The sequence below is a fragment of the Capra hircus genome, chromosome 18, assembly GCF_001704415.2.
Source record: "Capra hircus breed San Clemente chromosome 18, ASM170441v1, whole genome shotgun sequence".
Lineage (NCBI taxonomy): Eukaryota > Metazoa > Chordata > Mammalia > Artiodactyla > Bovidae > Capra > Capra hircus.
The window spans coordinates 18,616,084-18,633,621 of record NC_030825.1 but is presented as its reverse complement, the minus strand read 5'-3'; the positions used below and the strand labels follow the sequence as shown (position 1 = coordinate 18,633,621).

At 57.0% G+C, this 17,538-nt stretch overlaps 1 protein-coding gene across 5 annotated transcripts in view; it reads left to right on the top strand.

The window, feature by feature from the left end:
• Positions 1-17,538, top strand: part of ADCY7 (adenylate cyclase 7) — a 47,800-nt gene that overhangs the window by 11,198 nt on the left and 19,064 nt on the right. For 3 of the 5 annotated variants that reach the window (XM_018061942.1, XM_018061940.1, XM_018061943.1), the window contains exons 2-7: positions 7,692-8,128; positions 10,140-10,349; positions 11,380-11,541; positions 12,287-12,436; positions 12,685-12,833; positions 14,409-14,520. In XM_018061942.1, coding sequence (XP_017917431.1) covers positions 7,958-8,128; positions 10,140-10,349; positions 11,380-11,541; positions 12,287-12,436; positions 12,685-12,833; positions 14,409-14,520 — 954 coding nt within the window. In that variant the 5' untranslated portion in view covers positions 7,692-7,957. Of the gene's footprint in view, positions 1-1,140; positions 1,212-7,691; positions 8,129-10,139; positions 10,350-11,379; positions 11,542-12,286; positions 12,437-12,684; positions 12,834-14,408; positions 14,521-17,538 lie in introns of those variants that run through there. The other 2 variants (XM_018061941.1, XM_018061944.1) reach the window with 1 other exon arrangement.

The following is a 17,538-nucleotide window of genomic DNA, read 5'->3' as shown; positions in this document are numbered from 1 at the left end:
AGTCACCTGGCGCTGGGCTGGAGGGCACTGGGCTGGGGGGCTCCTGCCTGCCGCAGTATGGTCACGTGGGCAGAGTGTGGGCGCAGGGACCGGTCCAGGAGGCCCAAGTGGGGCCTCTCCTCTCCTTAGGCCTGCCTGCCTGCCCTGCTTCACACCCCGAGGCCCCACTTCCCCTTTCTGGGGCCACCAGGCGCTGCGCAGCAACGGGGCCTGCCAGGGCAGGGCCAGAGGAAGCCGGGCTGGGTTCCTGCCAGTGCTGCTTGGGTGAGGAAGTGGGTATCCTGTCTGTGTCTGTGAAAGCTGGGGTGGGCTAGCACTCCCCCAGGGGTGTGGCAGGGCTGGGAGGGGGCTGCGAGATCAGCCCGTTCTGCTGGGGAAGGGTTTCCTGAGCACCCAGAGGGCCGGTTCCTGCAGTCATAATTTGAGGTCCTAGCGCCCTCCTTCCAGCTCCTCTAGCTGAGGAATGTGGACCCCTGCCCATCAGTATTTGACAGGAAGACCCCAGTCCTGTTTTGGTTGCAGGGAAGGGAGAAGAGGGTGTGTGAGGGTAGCTCAGAGGGCTTCCTGGAGGATGAGGCCCTCCTGGTCTTGCTGGCTATGAGGACGCTCCCTGGCATGGCTGCCTGATCTTGCCCCTGGAAGGCAGAGGGAGGGACTTTGACAGAGTCCACTTTGCCCCCCACTCTCTCTCTGGAGCCTTGAAAACGGGGACGGCTGGAAGGGGTTGGCATTTGGAGATGTTCTGGGTTCTGTGGATGTCAGTACTGCTAGGGAGATGGGTAGGACCCTGGATGGCCTGTATTCAAATCCCAGCTCTCTTTTACTAGCTGTGTGACCTCAGGCAAGTAACTGAATCTCTCTGTGCTCAGTTCCCACATCCATAAAAGAGACATAGGAGTCTCACCTACAGGGCAGGCATGCGGATTCAGACAGCGCTGGGCACACAGTGAGCACCCAGTAGATTCTCTGATGGTCTGTTCCGCTCAGTCACAGGCCCTGGGGATGCAGGGAGTGCGGAGCCCACCAGGGCCGCTTGGGGGAGCAAGCTTGATTCCCTGGCTGTCACTTTCTGCCTAAGCATATCCCTGGGCTCCCTAACTCCTCTTGCACAGGAGTCTCTGGAGGGCACTGGAGAAGAAGCAGGGAGCACCCTGCCTCTTGCAGCCTTGGACCCCCTGCTGCTCCGGCCAGTCAGGGACCTGGTGGCCAAGGTATAAGACCCAGGTTGGGGTGTGGAGGGTCCCCCAGAGGAGGTCTCAGCCGGGACTTGTTGTGTCTCAGGGGCCTCCTCCCACCTCTGAACCAACTTTTCTTGGCTTGGATCCTCAAGGGGCCATGAGGGCTTTCCAGACACAGCACACTGGGGCAGGAGGCCTAGCATGGACCTTGGGACTCTTGGTTGCAAGTGCCTGAAGCTCACTCTGGCTTCAGCCGTAGCGGGGCGTTGATTGTCCCTTGTGAGTCAGCCTCTTGGGGTTGCTTGCGCCTCTGACAGAGCTGGATCCGGGGGCCCCGGGGCTATACGCAGGGCTCCATCTCTCTCCAGTTCTCCATGTGGGCTTCCTTGCCACATCTGTCACTGTCTGGCTCCCTTGGCTGCCAGCTCAGGCCACTGGCAAAGCGAGCATCTTTCCCTCGTGGGCCAGCAGAAGTCCCGACGAGGACTCGCACTGGGTTTGGTCCCACGTCCGTCCCAGGTGGCGCTAGTGGTAAAGAACCCACCTGTCAGTGCAGGAGACGTAAGAGACGCAGGTTTGAGCCCTTGCTCGGGAAGATCCCCTGGAGGGGGCATGGCAACCCACTCCAGTATTCATGCCTGGAGACTCCCATGGACAGAGGAGCCTAGAGCAGTCCATGGGGTCACGCAGAGTCAGACATGACTGAAACGACTTAGCACGCATGCACACACCATCCTTAAACCAGTCGCTGGGGCTTGGGAGAGCCTGTGCTGATGAGCCAGACCTGGGTCACGTGCCCCCTGGACTGAGGGCTGGGGGAGGGGGAGAGGAGCGCACCTAGCAGAAGCAGGAAACACCTTCCCACTGGACCCTTGGGGCCTCCCCCTCCTTTGTGAGAAGTGGCCGTTCCCCCACCAGCGTTGCTGTGAGGTGGGAGTGACAGCGAGGGGAGCCTGGGACTCCAGCACCTCCAGGTAACGGGGCCTCAAGGTCTCTGCTCCGGGTGTCCATGGAGTTCACACAGGCTCCGGGGGACAGGGGTGAGGGAGTGCGGAGGCGAGTGGGCTGGGCCTGGCTTGGCCTAAGGTCAGACTTACAGCCCGAGTAGCGCCGGTGCTGGAGAAACTGCCCCGAGAGGGGATGAGCTTCCTGTCACAAGGCCTTCGAGCTGAGGCTGCAGAAATGCTTGTTGGAGACGCGGCAGGAGTTCATCCAGGGGCTCAGAGGGGCCCCCGAGTTGCCAGCTGAGCTGGCACTGGCAGGAGAGCCTTGAAACCTGCCCCGACAGAGAGGCCTCTGGGTCTCATTTTGGGGAGGAGCTGGCCTGTGGAGCCCCTGGAGGAGGGCATGCCAACCCGCTCCAGTGTTCTTGCCTGGAGAATCCCATGGACAGAGGAGCCTGGCGGGCTACAGTCCATGGGGTCTCAAAGAGTCAGACACAACTTAAGTGACTTAGCATGCACACATGGCCTATAGAGATACCCATCGGTGCTGGCTTGTCTGTGGGAGGTAGTACCATAGCCCTTCCTCCCAGCCTGGCCTTGCACTGCTCCGTTTGTTCCAGAAGCTGGATGGCATCCCTGGGTGGGTCCAGTCCCCATGCCGCCCATTGTCCACCTTCTCACCCGCCTGCTGTTGCCCAGGAGGTGGCCTAATTAGATCCCCAAAAGAAGTGTTTACCGGGCCTGAGTTTCTGAGGATTCTTTCAGCTAATCCCTCCCTCTCCCTGCCTGGCTCAGCCAGGCTTTGTGTGCCTGGAAGGGCAGGTTGGCGTTGAGGGTGAAAGGCCCTGTGGGGTGTGTGTGTGTGTGTGTGTGTGTGCGTGCGTGCGTGCATGTCTGTATGTATGAGTACACACACATGTGGGTAGGGGTGCACTTGTGCACATCCTGGCCACCTGCAGTCTGTTCTGGGGCTGCACCGGGGGGATGGAGCAGTGGTGGAGAGTTGCCTTGGCCCCTTGGAGTTTGGGTTTCTTAGGCTGGCAGTCCTGGTGCCCTGGGGTTGGCACCCATCCACAGAGACAGCGTTGTGAATAGTTTTGGCAGCTGGTTCAGTCCCTGGGAGCTGCTGCTTCTGGAAGGAGCTCTGTAGGGAAGCCTTTCCCTGTTGACTGAAACCATGAGGCCGGGCCAAGGGGTCCTGGTTTGGGAGCTGGCAGCCCCGGGCTTGAGTCCCAGCCCTTCTGCCCACCAGCTCCAGCTGTGTGATTTTAGGCACCGCTCAGCCTCTCTGGGCTCGGTTTTGCCTGACAGGTTAAGAGGGTGAGAGTGGAGATGTGCGTGCGGGCACCTGGTGTGGCGCTGTTGCAGCTGTTTCACGTGCCCTGGAGAGGGGGCTTCTCGGGGCAAGCACCCCATCTTGCTTAGTGACTCCTTCGGCGCAGGGCTGGTTAGTACTCAAACATGCCTGTGCTGGAACAAAGACTAGTGAGTGTAGATTTAGAGGTGGCAAACGCGTGGGCTGTGCTGCGTGAATTTTAGAATTATTTTTTTTACTGAACCGCAGTTGATTTACAGTGTTGTGCCAACCTCTGCTGTATACCAGAGTGACTCGGTTATACACATATAGACATTCTTTTTAAGATATTATTTTCTGTTATGGTTTATCCCAGGAGATATAGCTCCCTGTGCTGTCCAGCAGGACCTTGTTGTTTGTTCATTCTAAATATGATGGCTTGCATCTAGTAACCCCAAACTCCCAGTGCCCCCTCTCCCTCCCCCTGCCTCCTGGGCAGCCACGGGTGTGTTCTCCATGTCTCTGAGTCTGTTGTGTAGATAAGTTTGTTTGCGTCATATTTTAGATTCCACATGTAAGTGACATCATATGGCATTTGTCTTCCTCTTTCTGACTTCACTCAGTGGAATCATCTCTAGTTGCATCTGCATCTGCAAATGATATTATTTCATTCTTTTTTCTTTTTTGGCTGAGTAGTGTCCATTGTGAGTATGTACAGCATCTTCTTTATTCATCTGTTGATGCATATTTAGGTTGTTTCCATGTTTGGGTTGTTTTGTCACTTTCGGCTGTTGATACCACACAAATTTTAAAAATTAGCTATCAACATTTGAAGACAGGTATTTCATGTAGAAATCAGATTTGTAGCTTGTCCAGGCACTTTGAACACTTTGGCAGCCCTGGCTCAACCCCCTCAGGGTTGCCTGGGTTAAAGAGGTGGTTGCCAAGGCTTGTGGACACCTGTCTGGGCCCAGGAGGAGCGCAGGGGCCTGGACCTCTGGCAAAGAGCCCCTTCCTCTGCCTCCAAGTATGTGGTTTTTATGTTTTGTACCTAGGATTTGAGGAACAGGAGCTCCCAGATGGAATGATGCCTCAAGTGGGTCCTGATTCAAGGTGGCCCCGGGTTACTCAAGGCAGCTGGTGCTCACTGAGGGTCTTCACTTAGCCGCTGAGATTCTGGGTGCCCTGCTGTTCTATCTTTGGAGTCCCTGGACTGATGTTCCTTTGCAGCTTGCCCCAGTGGCCATCTGCAGCTCTTGTGACTGCCCTGAGCCTTCCCGCGTCTGACTGCCTCCCTGCCCCCTGTCACCTTCCTTGCCCTGGCTCCTGTCCCTGAGGCAGGCCGGGACGATGTTGGGGGCCTGGACTCCCGGTCCGCTCCCTTGACCCAAGATTCCTATTGAGAGCGTGGCAGCCGCCCCAGGCTCCAGTGGCTGCATCTAGGGATTGCAGATTTTTGGGTAACTTTCTCTCCCTGGAGACTGGGAGCCCTAGGCGAGAGAAGTGGGCCTGGTGTGCCATAGGCATGATTAGCAAGCCTTTTGGGAATGAACTAATGAGTAAATATATGAAAGGTGCTGGAGAGAGAGGGAGACCCTCTGGGCTGAGCATTGCAAGCCTGGGGTCTGCTCTCAGCTTTGTCGCTAAGGGGCCACTGTGTTCTTCTCTGAGGTTCAGTTTTCTTTTCTATGAAGTGGAACTTGCTAGCTTGTCAATGGGTCCTTTTAGAAAAGTTCAGTCTTAGGTGGAAACTTAACGTAATATTAATGCAAGGGCGGTGCTCTGAGTGAAGCTGGTGTTCGGGTCTAAGACTCACTGAAAAGCTCCAGTAATCGAGTGAGTGAGGTCTTCACACAAGAACCGCTGGGGCAGAAGAAATCCTGCAGACAGACTTCACGCGTGTGGCCACCTGACTTAGGACAAACGTGGCTCCATGACACTTTTGAGGGAAGAATGTGGTTTCACTTAAGGCCAGTAAGGTAATCAGATGCCCATTCAGAAAAAGGAGCTTGACCCCCCCATCATACTGTACCCCAAAATTCCGTGAGATGGAACAGAGGCCTACATGTAGTAGAGCAGTGCTTTCCAGGAGAAGTTTCCAGATGATAGCGGGGCTCCATACCTGCACTGGCCTATGTGATAACCACTAGCTGTGTGTGGCTGCTGAGCGCTTGAAGTGTGACTGATACGACTGAGGGACTGGCTTTGTTTCCCTTTAGAGATGTTTGTGTGATCATCATGCTGTTGTGTTGCTGTTCTTAGTCGTTCAGTTGCGTTTGACCCTGCGACCCTAGGGACTGTAGCCCACCAAGCTCCTCTGTCCACGGGGATTCTCCAGGCAAGAACATTGGAGTGGGTTGCCATGCCCTCCTCTCACGCTATTATTATGCTCAAAAAATCAAGTGTAATTTACTAACCTAGTCCCACCTTCGGTTCACACGTATTTATCTGGGCGCTGCGTCTTCCCTGCTGCACGGGCTGTCCCCAGTTGCGGCGAGCAGAAGCTTCTCCCTAGTTGCGGTGCTCAGGCTTCTCATTGCGGTGGCTCCTCTTGCTGTGGAGCAGGGCCTCTAGGGCTCTCAGGCTCAGTAGTTGTGGTGCTTGGGCTTAGTTGCTCTGTGGCATGTGGGATATTCCCAGACTAAGCATCGAATCCGTGTCCCCTGCCTTGGCGGGTGGATTCTTAACCACTGGACCACCAGGGAAGTCTCAGTTCCCATTTAGATTTCACCACTTGTTTCAAAACAACTTCTTGTAGTTGTGCATTTTTAAAAAATTTTATTTATTTGGCTGTGTCAGGTCTTAGTTGCAGCATGTGGGATCTTGTTCCCTGACCCGGGAACAAACCTGGACCCCCCGCATTGGGAGTGTGCAGTCTTGGCCACTGGACCACCAGGGAAGTCCCTGTAGTTGCAGGTTTTTAAAAATCAAGGTCTAGATAATGTCCACTATATTGGGTTTGTAAGACTTTTGGGCTTCTCTGGTGGCTTAGTTGGTAAAGAATCTGCCTGCAGGGTAGGCAGGTTCGATCCCTGGGTCGGGAAGATTCCCTGGAAAAGGGAATGGCAACCCACTCCAGTATTCTTGCCTGGAGAATTCCGTGGACAGAGGAGCCTGGCAGGTCCATGGGGTCGCAAAGGGTCAGACATGACTGAGCAAGTAATACCTTCTTTTGTTTTTTGGAAGATTTTAAAATTTATTTTCTCATGTAACATCCCCGCTGTCTCTCATGTCACTGACTGGTTAATAGTGGGTTATTTGTCCTGTAGATCAGTAGTTTTCAAAGTGTGGACCAGCAGCTTCAGCATCTCCTGGGAACATGTGAGAAATGCCCGTTTCTTCTCAGACCCCATGTAGTCCTGCTGAAGCAGCACTGGGACTGCAGCCCAGCGATGCGTGTTTTCGCCCGTCCCCCGGGATCTCACCTGGGTACCACTGCTGTTGTGACTAGCCCACTTCTTAGATTTGGCTGATTGCGACCTCCTGTTGCCATTTACCTTCTCCAGTTGGCCTCTATATGGGACTGAATTTTTCATTTCATTAAAAATTTTAAAAATCTATTTATTTTTGGCTGCATCGGGCCTTCGTTGCTGCACGTGGGCTTTCTCTAGCTGGGGAAGGGATCACTCCTCATCGCAGAGCGCGGGCTCTAAATGCACCACCTCAGTGACCGCGGCGCTGGGCTCAGCGGTTGTCCCCACAGGCTCAGTGGCCGAGGCGCTGGGCTCAGCGGTTGTCCCCACAGGCTCAGTGGCCGAGGCGCTGGGCTCAGCGATTGTCCCCACAGGCTCAGTGGCCGAGGCGCTGGGCTCAGCGGTTGTCCCCACAGGCTCAGTGGCCGAGGCGCTGGGCTCAGCGGTTGTGTCTCCTAGGCTCCAGAGCACTGGCTCAGTGGCTGTGGTTCATGGGCTTGGCTGCTCCGTGGCACATGGAAGCTTCCCAGACCAAGGATTGAACCCGAGTCCGCTGCACTGGCACGTAGATTCTTTACCAGTGGACCACCAGGGAAGTCCTAATTTCACTTTTAATCAATTTAAATTTAACTTTTGACAGTGATGTGTGGCTAGTGGCTACTGTGTCAGACGGTGTGGTTCTAAGAAATACAGGAAACTAGCTTTATGACCTTGGGGTGGGCCAGACTTTAAACAAGACCTGAAAGTTAGGTTTGAGCCAAGGTCGCTAATCACACCTGGGCGTGAGTCCTGACCTTGCTCTCCCCCGATGCCCAGCCTTTCCAGTCCAGGTCAGATCTCGGTCTTCTTTGTGTCTCTGCAGAGCTGAGGACCCCGAGTGGCCATTCACTTGGACCTGAATGCAGAGGCGGATGCTGGCAGTGCAGTGAGCCAGGCCTGGCAGCGGGAACAGTGCGGGCCCCGTGTGCCCATGGAGCTGCCAGCCGAGGGGGTACCTTCCCAGCCCCACCTGCCAGGCTGGAAGAGGCCAGAGGCCTAGGCACGCAGCCGTGGGTGTCAGCAGACAAATGCTCCCCAGGCCGTGGGGTTTCCTGCGTGGACTGCTGGGTGGGTGTGCCAAGGTGGAGGATGCCAGCCAAGGGGCGCTACTTCCTCAACGAGGGCGAGGAGGGCCCCGACCAGGATGCGCTCTACGAGAAGTACCGCCTCACCAGCCAGCATGGGCCGCTCCTGCTGATGCTCCTGTTGGTGGCCATCGCTGCCTGCATCACGCTGATCGTCATCACCTTCAGCTATGGGGTGAGTCGGGGCAGCCCGTGGGTGCTGGGGCTTCCCTGGGGTCCAGGTCTCGGCTCTGACGCTCTGTACTCGTGAGGCCTTGGGCACGTCATTATTTTCTTTAAGCCTGAGTTTCTACATCTGTAAAGTGTTATGGAGCATATTTAAGCTGGTTCAGTTCAGTCGCTCAGTCGTGTCCGACTCTTTGGGACCCCATGAACTGCAGCATGCCAGGCCTCCCTGTCCATCACCAACTGCCGGAGTTTACCCAAACCCATGTCCATCGAGTCGGTGATGCCATCCAACCATCTCATCCTCTGTCGTCCCCTTCTCCTCCTGCCCTCAATCTTTCCCAGTATCAAGGTCTTTTCAAATGAGTCAGCTTTTCGCATCAGGTGGCCAAAGTATTGGAGTTTCAGCTTCAACATCAGTCCTTCCAATGAACACCCAGGACTGATCTCCTTTAGAATGGACTGGCTGAGTCTCCTTGCAGTCCAAGGGACTCTCAAGAGTCTTCTCCAATACCACAGTTCAAAAGCATCAATTCTTTGGCACTCAGGTTTCTTTATAGTCCAACTCTCAGATCCATTCATGACTACTGGAAAAACCACAGCCTTGACTAGATGGACCTTTGTTGACAAAGTAATATCTCTGCTTTTTAATATGCTATCTAGGTTGGTCATAACTTTCCTTCCAAGGAGTAAGTATCCTTTAATTTCATGGCTGCAGTCACCATCTGCAGTGATTTAGGCTGGAGGAAGACACTTTTTTTTTTAAATTTTTAGGTCTGGGGTGGTTTTAGATGGTACGTTAATTTGGGCAAATAAATGACCATCACTTTTCTCCACAGTGGACTTTGATTCTGTTGAAGGTCTAAGTCAGGGAGGGCCGCTGTGTCCCTGCTCCCACTTCTGGTACCAAGGCACACACCATGAATCAATCCCAGCACTTGTGCTCAGGGAGCCTGGCCATGGTCTCAGAGTCCTTCTCAGCACAATTGTCCAGGCAGACACCACAGCCATGACCTGTGTGTGGCTGTTGAGCACTTGAAATCGGGCTAATATGTCTAAAGAACTGAATTTTCTGTTTCGTTTCATTTTTATTTATTTTCATGCTTTGGTTGCGGCATGTGGGATCTTAGTGCCCCAACCAGGGATCGAATCTGCACTCCCTGCAGTGGCAGTGCGTAATCTTAGCCACTGGACAACCAGGAAGCCCCTTAAGTTTACTTCTAAATTAGTGGGAATTTAATTTTGAATAGCCACACATGGCTAGTGGTTGCTGTACAGGACAGTAAGGTTCTAGGAGAAAACAGCAGAGACTAAAGGGTATTAACGGAGCGGTATGAATAAGGTAAGGTGGCCAGTGCCTGGTAGGTGCTCCATCGGTGCTGTCTGTGTCTCTGTGGGTGTACACTCAGGGACGTTTGGCCACTCGGCAGCTGGTGCACCGCTGTGGGCCTGCCCCAGATCAGTCTCTGTGCTCGTCTTGCTTAGGGGCCCCTGGGGGAACCAGGTGCCGGCCCCCCGTGCGTGGTCGGCCCTGTTACCCTCCTCCCCGCAGGGCGCACGTCTGCGCCTCTCCTTCACGCCTCCCCCGTCTCGGATGCCCTTGGGCATCGTTTCCCCTTAAAGGTCCTTTCGTTCCTGTAAGTTAGGAGCGGTGGCCCCTCCCCCCTCTGTGTGCTTATACCTGTGCCCTGCAGTTGTGCACAGAGCCCCTGGGCCCCCTGGGGGGCGTCGCTGGGGGAGAGGGAGTGGGCAGTGAGACCATCCCAGGGCCAGGCCGGGGAGGGTGCTGAGGGCAACTGGGGAAAGGAGGCGGTGCAGGCACCCCCAGCCGAGGCCACGGCGCCAAGCCTGAGGGGACACAGACCCTGATGTCTAGAGGGAGGAAGGGCACCGCCCACAAGGAGGGAGCCGCTGGTGACCTCGCTTAGGCAAGCTGGCCAGGCTAACCTGGCAGGCTTCCTGGAGGAAGTGATACCCTGCTGGATAGCGATGGCATTTCTGTGTGTGTCTGCCCCACCCAGGACCCCTCCAGACACCGGGCCGTCCTGGGGACGGCGTTCTTCACGCTTGCTGTGTTTGTGGTCCTCTACGCGCTGGTGTATGCTGAGTGCCTCCACCGGCGGGGGCTCAGGGTTTCAGCGCTGCTCATCTGGGCCTGCCTCATGACGCTGGGCTACGTGCTGGTGTTTGATTTCGACTTGCAGAGGAAGAACACCTGTGCCCGGGAGCAGGTAAGAGGGCGGGGGACCCTGGCGCCCCTTGGGGTTGGGTGCGCTTGGCCGCTCCTGCACTCCCTGGGCCTCAGGTCCGTCTTGGAGGCTGATCAGCATTGGGTGTACCGGCCACAGGCCCTCCCCTCTCTCTGGGCTGTGGTTCTATGACTGAAAATGGGCCCTGGGCTGGTCTTGTTCACCCCGCTCTGCACTGATAAGATGGGAGCAAGGTGGGAGGAGGGTCCATCTGAATGTCTGGCCGTGGCGTTTCTGGAAATGACACATCCCCAATCAAAGAGGCAAAGAGGCCCGAGCTGGCTCAGGTGGCAGGAAAGGCCCGGGGTCAGTCTGGGGCTTCAGCAGGCTGGCCAGATCCTGTTTCCTTCCAGCTCTGCTTTCCTGTCTGGCCATCCCCAGCTCAGCACACAGATGACTGCAGCACCTCCAGGCTGCCGTCCACCAGCCTGCCCCGGCTGGCTAAGAGAGGGAGCCCTTTCTCAGCCAGCTTGAGTCGCACTGGCTGGCCCGGGTCATGCGCCTAGCCCTGGATGGTCATTGTCATCAGGGGCTGGCCCCAATATGACCATTGGGGCCAATCTGACCATGGAAGCCATGCATGGAAGCGTGGGGATGGGCACTGCTCCCCAAAGGGCGCGAGCAGGCAGGCCAGCTCTGAGAGTGGACGGGGCAGGTGAACGGGCCCTGCCCAGCCTTCCAGTAGTTACCATTTTTGCAGAGGAAGAGCTGGGGGAAGCCAGCACCAGGCAAGGGCTCCCTGGGCCCCGAGCGCAGTGGAGGCTCAGGCTGGGTAGGCTCAGCCTTGGCCCCAGACCCTGAATCAGCTCGTAGGACATGATGCTGGCTGGGTAGGTTTTTGACTTTTTCCCGTTCTCCCATGTGTCTGCTGCCGCTTCTCACCACACAAGGTGGGGGAAGGGGCCAGCCTGAGGGCAGAGGGCACCAGGGTCCTGGACGGGCTGCTGACGATTCAGCGGGCGACGCTGGGTGGGGGTGGTGGGGCGGCCGCGTCATGACGTGCTCTGTGCAGGTCCCCTTCTTCCTGTTCGTGGTCTTCGTGGTGTACACGCTGCTGCCCTTCAGCATGTGGGAGGCCGTCACGGCCGGACTCGTCTCCAGCGCCTCCCACCTCCTGGTGCTTGCCATTCTGGCGGAAGCCTTCACCGAGCTCAATGTCCACCTGGGGCTGCAGGTGAGGGGCATGGGGCCGGCTAAGCCTCGGATGGGGCTGTGGTTCGGGCTGAGGGCAGCTGAGGCTGGTGTGGGAGAGTTGGAGGCCTTGGGGACAGAGGTTTGCTGACAGGCAGCCTTCAGGCCAGGCTTTATCCCAGTCGGCAGGTGCCCTGCCCTGCAGCCTTTGCTTTGCCAGCCTGGGGTATCCCAGGGTTCAGCCTCTCCCTCCAGCCCTGACCTTCGGGGTCCTTCCTGGGTCCAGTGAGCTGTGCTAGGTGAGACCCTGTTCAGAGGTTTCCCCTGCTCATGTCAGAGCCCCACTGGACAGGGGTGGACACCCTGTCTTCTCTTCGTGTTGAGGGATTATGAATGGTCAGTGGGGATGGTCGGTTGTGTGTTCAGTCGGGGAGGTGAAGGCCAGAGCTCCGGGCAGCCAACCAGGCGCTGTGCCTTCCGTGACTGTCCTTGGCAGCCCCCTGGGCTCTGTGAGGAGACATGCTCCTGCCTCTGTTTTAGTGGCTCTGGGTCCTGAGCCCTTCGCGCTAGGGGATGCCTGGAGGATGCAGACACAGGCCTGAGTCCCGTCCTGCGGTCACAGCGACTTACTTGGGGACCAATCCCTGTCTGGGCCTCAGTTTCCCTACCTGCACCCCCTGGGAGGCCAGGGATCGGGGAGAGGGTCCCAGCATCAGCCCACCAAGGGGGCCAGTGTCCTGGGGGCATGGGCCAGGCCTGATGCCAAGCCCGCTGTGGCCTACCCACAGCTGCTGGCCACTGCGGTGGTCTTCCTGTGCGGGAACCTCATGGGCGCCTTCCACAAGCACCACATGCAGGACGCCTCCCACGACCTCTTTACCTACACCGTGAAGTGCATCCAGATTCGGCGGAAGCTGCGCATTGAGAAGCGCCAGCAGGTAAGGAGCTGCCGCCCCTCATCCCCCTGCTGTCCCCCAGGCCCCAGGCCCTGTGTCCTTTCTCTGACAATAAGTGTGTACACGGGGCACCTGACCAGACACCTGTGCCAGCGTCCCCTCGGGGGCTGCCGGGCCACGGGAGGTGTGTGCCTGTGGGTTGGTGCAGGACATGCACCAGCTGCTGGGAGGTGCACAGGGCGCAGAGAGGACGGGGGCCTGATGCCGTCCCACCTGTGCCCGTGGGCCAGGAGAACCTGCTGCTGTCCGTGCTGCCCGCCCACATTTCCATGGGCATGAAGCTGGCCATCATCGAGCGGCTCAAGGAGCGTGGGGACCGCCGTTACCTGCCCGACAACAACTTCCACAACCTCTATGTCAAGAGGCACCAGAATGTCAGGTGGGTGGCTGGCAGGCCCGCGTGCCCCAGTGTCTCCCGGGGAGCCCCCTACCCTCCTACCTGGAGGCCCAGCAGACTCCCCCAGGCTGGGGAGAGGTAAATCCAGGCCCCTCCCCGGGCCTCAGTCTCCCCGCTTGCTCCCCCAGAGAGTGAGGTTGGATTACATGGGTACTGGAGGAAATCCTCTCCCCACTAAAATGGTCAGACTCTGTGAACGGACGTGACTGCAGGGAAGGAAGGGGTCATTTGCAGGTGATTCTCCATGGGGCACAGGATCCCCTCCAAGGAGGCGAAGCCCCCCTCGGGTGACCGCTCGTGGCCCCCCAGTCCTGACACCTGATCTTGACTTGAAGACTTGAAGGGCCTGCAGAATCTTACTCGATGGCGCTGCCCTGAGTGAAGTGTAGATGCGGGTGCCGTGAGCTCCACTCCGGCCCTCTGCCTGTAGCTCAGCCTCACCCCTGAGGCTGCCCGTGGCCTCTGTCTGGGCTGCAGATGGTCCAGAACCACATGCTCAGGAGCCGGGAGATCTGGTGCAAAATGCAGCCCTGGCTTCCCAGCGTGTCTTCACCTCCCTGGGCCTCAGTTTGCTCATCTGCGGAATGGGGGTTCTCCAAGGGCAGTGTGAGGATGAGAGGTGTGAAGGCACTGGGTGTGGAGTTCGCCTGGAGGGAGCATCCAGTCACTTCTTTGTTGTTGTTCAGTCACTCAGTCATGTCCGACACTTTGAGACTCCATGGGCTGCAGCACACCAGGCTTCCCTGTCCTTCACTATCTTCCGGAGCTTGCTTAAACTCATGTCCATTGAGTCAGCAATGCCGACCAACCATCTCATCCTCTGTAGCCCCTTTCTCCTCCTGCCCTCAGTCTTTCCCAGCATCAGGGTCTTTTCCAATAAGTCAGCTCTTTGCATCAGGTGGCCAAAGTATTGGAGCTTCAGCTTCAGCATAATTCCTTGCAATGACTAGTCAGGGTTCATTTCCTATAGGATTGACTGGTTTGATCTCCTTGCTCTCCAAGGGACTCTTAAGAGTAGCTGAGATTCCCTGGTGGCTCAGACGGTAAAGCGTCTGCCTACATGTAGTGTGGGAGACCTGGGCTCGATCCCTGGGTCAGGAATATCCTCTGGAGAAGGAAATGGAAACCCACTCCAGTACTGTTGCCTGGAAAATCCCATGGATGGAGGAGCGTAGTAGGCTACAGTCCATGGGCTCTCAAAGAGTCAGACACGACTGAGCGACTTCACTTCACCAAGGTTTTAGTTCCGAAGTCTGGTGAAATCAGGTGTGGGGAGGGTGAGAAGTTCCCAGGGGCCCAAGAATCCACCCGTGATGGCAGAGTTGAGTCATCTATGGTGAGGGCTCTAAAGGGGCCAGGGGTTCCAGAGGGCCTTGCAGACCAGGGCTTGCTCCGTTTGGCTCTGATGTGAAGCCTCTGGACCTTTAATTTGTCTTTATGACAGGGAGCTTCTCTGCCATCCCTGTGGAGGTGGAGGGCTTGCAGGTGTGACTGAGTGCAGGGCTGGCAGATATTTGGGCACTTTTGGCCCTGATCCTTCTCCCACCCCACCCCCAGCATCCTCTACGCTGACATCGTGGGCTTCACGCGACTGGCCAGTGACTGCTCCCCCAAAGAGCTGGTGGTGGTGCTGAACGAGCTCTTCGGCAAGTTTGACCAGATCGCCAAGGTGAGCGTGTTGCCGCCGTTCTTCCAGTAGTGAAGTCAGGAACGCCTCCCGCTGCACCCACAGGGTGTCCTGTGTCCAGTGCTGTTTGGAGACGGGCACAGGGAGGCCTGGGTTGAATTTCAGCATCCAGTCAGCAAATGCTTCCAAGTGCCCCGTGTCGGAGTGGAGGCTGAGCCAGGACCCTGTCCCCCAGAGTGTGTCAGTGCACGCTGGGGAAGGCACTGGGCTTCCTGAGCTCAGAGGAGGCTGCCTGGAGGAGCAGGTGGCTCCGTTCTCACTACACGAGGGCGACAGCCTCTGCCTCACTTGGGAGCCTCACTTGGGAGCCTTACCCAGAATCTGCCTTTTGACAGTATCCTGGGTGAAGAGCCTGCACATTAAAGTCTAAGAAACCTAAAGAGGAAAGGGAACAGTGTTATGGGCAGAGGGAACCAAATGTGCAAAAGCCTAGAGTAGAAAGAGAGCTCTGTGTGCCCACATGTGGAAAGTGGCTCCGTGTCAATGGGCAATGGGACAGTGTGTGTTCATGGGGGCGCATGGTCACAGGGTCAGACATGCAGGGACTTGACAACTGAGGTGAGGAGTGGGCCTTGACTGGAGGACCCCTGAGGACCCTTAGCAGGTGCCACACCTGGAGAGTGTTGGACAAGGGGAGTCTCCAGGATATAGACAAGGCAGGAGGGGTCTGGAGACTGAACAGGGCTGAGCTGGGACCTCACTGTCTTCACACACACAGCTCCCAGTGTGTGTGTCCGGGGGAGAGGGGTTGTGAAGGAGTCTCAGTTCTTCATTAATTTAGCACATGGTCTAAGATCAGCCGAGGGTCAGCCCTGGCCTCACATGGGGCCTCAGGCTGCCCTCAAGTAGCTCCCAGTCTGCATGTTGCCTGGTTGGAAGAGGGGCACAGAGGGTGGGACTGGGTAGTGCCTAGCCCAGCCTCAGGTGGTCAGGAAGGCTTCCTGGAAGTGGTGGCCACTGAGTAGAGACTCAAGTGTAAGATTTAGGGCAGTAGCTCTCCATTCTGGCCACCTGTTTGAATCACCTGAAAAGTTTAAATGAAGCACCAATACCCATGGCCCACACCCTTGGGAGTTTTTAAGAGCCTCCTGGGTGACTCCATGGGCAGAGAATCAGTGGTTTAGAGTTTGATGGGAGGCAAGTTCTGCACCCACACTAGGAAGAACTGCTCATTCTTGGGAGAGATTGCCTTACCAGGAGTGGGCAGTAGGTGCCATCTTGGGGGATCAGCTTCCCATCACAGGAGGTAATCAAGTTACACTTGGACACCACTGGCCAGGGGTGCTCTGGAGAACTGTTTACCTGGGTCCTGTTGAATGAATGAATGACTCTGAGGGCCTGTCTAGCTGGGAGCCTTTCTTCAGGAGCTTCCTTCCTTCATGATTTTCCCTGAACCAGCAGGTGGGGTTTCTCAGAGGCTGGAGGCCATAGCTGGCTCTTTACCTGCCAGAAAGCCAAGGCCTTGCCCTTGCCTTCTTGGGCACAGCCTGCCCTCTGTGGCAGGCTCATGAGGGAGCCCCACTGTACAGATGAGAAGAGGGAGGCTGTGGCAGGGGCCAGTCTTCAGGCCAGAGCGTCCAGTCCCTGGGCAGATGCAGCAGGCAGGGCTGGCTCCAGCCTCTTGTCCCCTCAGCCACCAGATCCCAGAACAGTAACTTCCTGGCGAGAGGCAAGGCCTGCTCTCAGGGGTTTCTGTGTTGCCTCTGGGCTCAGCCACTTCCGCCCCCAGCGCACTGACCCAGCTCCTCCAGTGCTAAGTGTCAGAGGCTGTGGGAGGAGCAGCCGGGGGAGTGTGGCCTCTTGACAGTGGAGTTGGATCCAGACTGGGATCCTGCACCTGGCCTTGGAGGAGATAAGAGCGGCGGCTCCCTGAGCCAGTGCCTGGGTGTCCCGGCCCTCGACAAGCTTCTGCTTTCTAGGAAAGTGGTGTCCTCACCCAGCTACTTAGGTCATGCAGAGCTCAGCGTGTGCCAGACGGGGCAGCCCAGCGGGAAGCAAGGGGGAAACACATGTAGAGGGGTCCTTGGAGGGCGGGCTTAGGAAAGGGACTGCTCACAAAGGCCTGGCAGGTAGGTAAGGAGGGTACCTCCAGGTACCTTGGGGCATGCAAGGGAGTGGACACTGGGTCTGCAGACAAAGTGTGTCCTGATTCCAGGAACCAGCTCTTTGGGACCCTGCAGGAGGGAGCCAGGGCAGGGCTTCCTGGTGGGGTCTCTGCAAATAAAGCATGCAGTTGGGGTGCAGCGTGGAGCGTGCAGCCCAGGAGGCAGCTCCTCCTTCCTGTTCTCCCAACCCCCACTCCCAGGCCTTGGTGTGTGTGGCCCCCTTTGCTCAGGGCTTATGAGGGTCAAGTGGCTGTAGCACCACCTCGGATGGGACCTCAGACAGCCTGCCTGGCCTCCCCTTCCCCTCCAAGAGCATTCTCCTCCATGATTCCACCTTCTCTCCCCACGCCCATCTTTCCTCTCTGCTCTCTGCCCACTCCCCAAACCCTGTGTCCCTGGCAGCTTAGCTGTCTCCTTGGTTACCTTTGACACCTACTGACCCTGGAGCTTGTGGCTCCTGTTGCCTCTCTGTTCTCACCCCCTCCACTTCATCCGCACAGACTGCTGTGCTGTGTCTCCAACAGCTTCATGGCCCCAGGGCCTTTGCACAGTCTGCTTCCCTCTGCCCGGGATGCTCCTCCTCCAGCTCTCTACAGGGCTTGCTCCCTCCTTTAGGACTTTAGGACTTGCTCCTTTAGGACTTTTCTCGAAATTACTTTCACTGGGAGGCCTTCTCTGGCCTCGTGGAAGCCTCCTCTTCCTTCTCATTCCTCTTTTTTTTCTCCATAGCACTTATCATCAGGGGTGTCTATCGATTTTATTCATCTAGTTTAGTGTCCAGCCCTGCCCCTGGCTGCAGGGTTGTTTTCTGTTTTGCTCACTGCTGTGTCCCAGTGTCTGGGGCAGGGCAGGGGACTCAGGAGAAGCTCAAACAGTGCATGGGTGAATGAAACCA